Raw genomic sequence first — 2,052 nt, forward strand, 5'->3', positions numbered from 1 at the left:
CAGAACTTTCTGCGAGCCCAGCTGCGTCAACTTTGAACTTCCCTACTGAATCGTCCTTGACTACTGCCAATGCTCCCTTTGATCTCTGTTTATTTAACACCAGCATGATATAATTGAGGATATGGTACAGCTTCGTCTTCTCTCAGCAGGCTCAAACGCCCAAGGCCAACTCGGCACGGGCAACGATGACGACGCACACACGTTCACGCCTTGCATTTTCTCAGGTTACCCTCCTGGATCGTTGCCCGACGACGCTATCACCATCTCGAATATCGCATGCGGCTCTAACCATACGCTCGCATTGCTCGTGCACGAGGACGGTGCATCCTTATGGGGATCTGGCGATGGGCGCAAAGGGCAGCTGGGCCCGTCAGTCAACGCACCCACCACGTCCGTGTTCAGATTGCTAGACTTGCAGCTGCAGAAGCAGGACGCGGCATTGGAAGGATATGTACCGCGTATGATCGCAGCCGGGTGGGAAACGTCGTACGTCGTGTTATCGTGCGCGGGTCGCAGCGACGTGCTGATCTCGATGGGTGCCAACGAGTACGGGAACCTTGGGATCGGCGGCGTAGTCGATAAATCCGCTCCTCGCAAACCCTTCTACGTTGTGGACTTACAAAAACCCCTTGCTGAAGACGGTCTCGGCGACGGTCTGCTTACCATTCGGAATCTAGCGACCGGTCCACAACATATTATCGTTCAAACGTCCTTCGCTACGCCAAAAGCGCCCTCAAGATGGTGTCTCGTAGGCTGGGGGGCTGCTAGGCATGGCCAACTTGGGACATCCGATGAGACGAAGCCACCGCTGTTCGTCTCTACTCCTCGTACGGTTCGTATATACGCTGTTGACGATATCACTTCCATATCACTCGGACATCAGCACTCGATTTTTCTCCACGCATCTGGGCGGCTCTCTGGACTGGGATCAGACCGTAAGACCCAGTTACGGGGTTTGGAGACGCTGACAGATGTGCGACATACTTCATGCACTTGGAACGGGTCTTATGCCGTGGTAGAAGAGGAATCAGACTATCGTATCATGGCTACAGGCAGCCATGCGAAAGGCCAGCTAGGGAGGAAAGACCTGAGCAACGCGACTGCACCTGGATCAGTATACCTGCCATTCTCAGCTGATACCCGCCAACTGCTCAAGCTAGCTTGCGGTAGTGAGCATGTCCTTGGTTTATTCAAGCACAACCACTGTGATGGCGTTTCGAGCGGACAGACTGAAGTATGGGGCTGGGGCTGGAACGAACACGGTAACCTAGGGACTGGGACAACAGAGGACGTCAGATTCCCCATGCGTGTATGGCCTTGCGATCAGACGGAGTGCGCAGTCAGTGTCTGGTGTGGGAATGGCACCAGCTGGATCCTTCTCAAGCGGTAGCTCCAGCGTTTAGGGCGCATATATGCGCTCTTGATTGCTACAATCAATATCATATGAATACAAGAATGCGCAGGCGGCTGGGCTGCACAAAAAGGAGGATCGGAACCGGACCAGGTCAGTCTTCATCCGTGAGACCATAGTCCCTGTGAATTTGTCTAATAGTTACTTGACGATGTGCAGCCAGCTTCCAGTCGCCGTCAGAATTGAGTGGTAACACGGTGCATATATCCAACTCACGCGTCCCATGAGTATCTATCGATTGAAAAAAGGCGATATAAATTATTGTATTCCCTTGAATAAAATGACCGACCTGAGCCGCGTCCTTGGCTTCATTGTAGCGGTGGAGATGTTTGATGTGCCTCGACACTATCTTCTCGGCGTCTTCTCCATCACTTTAGAGTAGCAGGTCGCATCAGCTGACATCGTATGTATGCAAGACATACCCGAGAGTCTTTTGCAGTTCGTCTATCTCTGCTTGCAGAGCAGCTATTTTCGCTTGTTGTTGCTGCAAAGTAGAGCAAAGTTCGTATGATTCCAGCAATTCGTACGTGAACAATACCTTTGCTGAGATGGATATATGCATGGTCTGCCGATGGAGTGTGAACGATGAAGATCTATATAGAAGGGGAGGACGGGGCGCTAAAAAGCCACAAAGCCACATG

General features: G+C 52.1%; 1 protein-coding gene across 1 annotated transcript; it reads left to right on the top strand.

The window, feature by feature from the left end:
- Window positions 1-121: 121 nt before the first annotated feature.
- Window positions 122-1,390, top strand: FIBRA_09305 (uncharacterized protein; the record flags this gene model as incomplete). The annotated part of the gene is made up of 1 exon (XM_012321620.1): window positions 122-1,390. One exon carries the CDS (start codon window positions 122-124, stop codon window positions 1,388-1,390), a length of 1,269 nt encoding a protein of 422 aa, XP_012177010.1.
- Window positions 1,391-2,052: the final 662 nt, after the last annotated feature.

This window comes from Fibroporia radiculosa (assembly GCF_000313525.1).
Source record: "Fibroporia radiculosa TFFH 294 genomic supercontigs, scaffold25845, whole genome shotgun sequence".
NCBI classification, from domain to species: domain Eukaryota; kingdom Fungi; phylum Basidiomycota; class Agaricomycetes; order Polyporales; family Fibroporiaceae; genus Fibroporia; species Fibroporia radiculosa.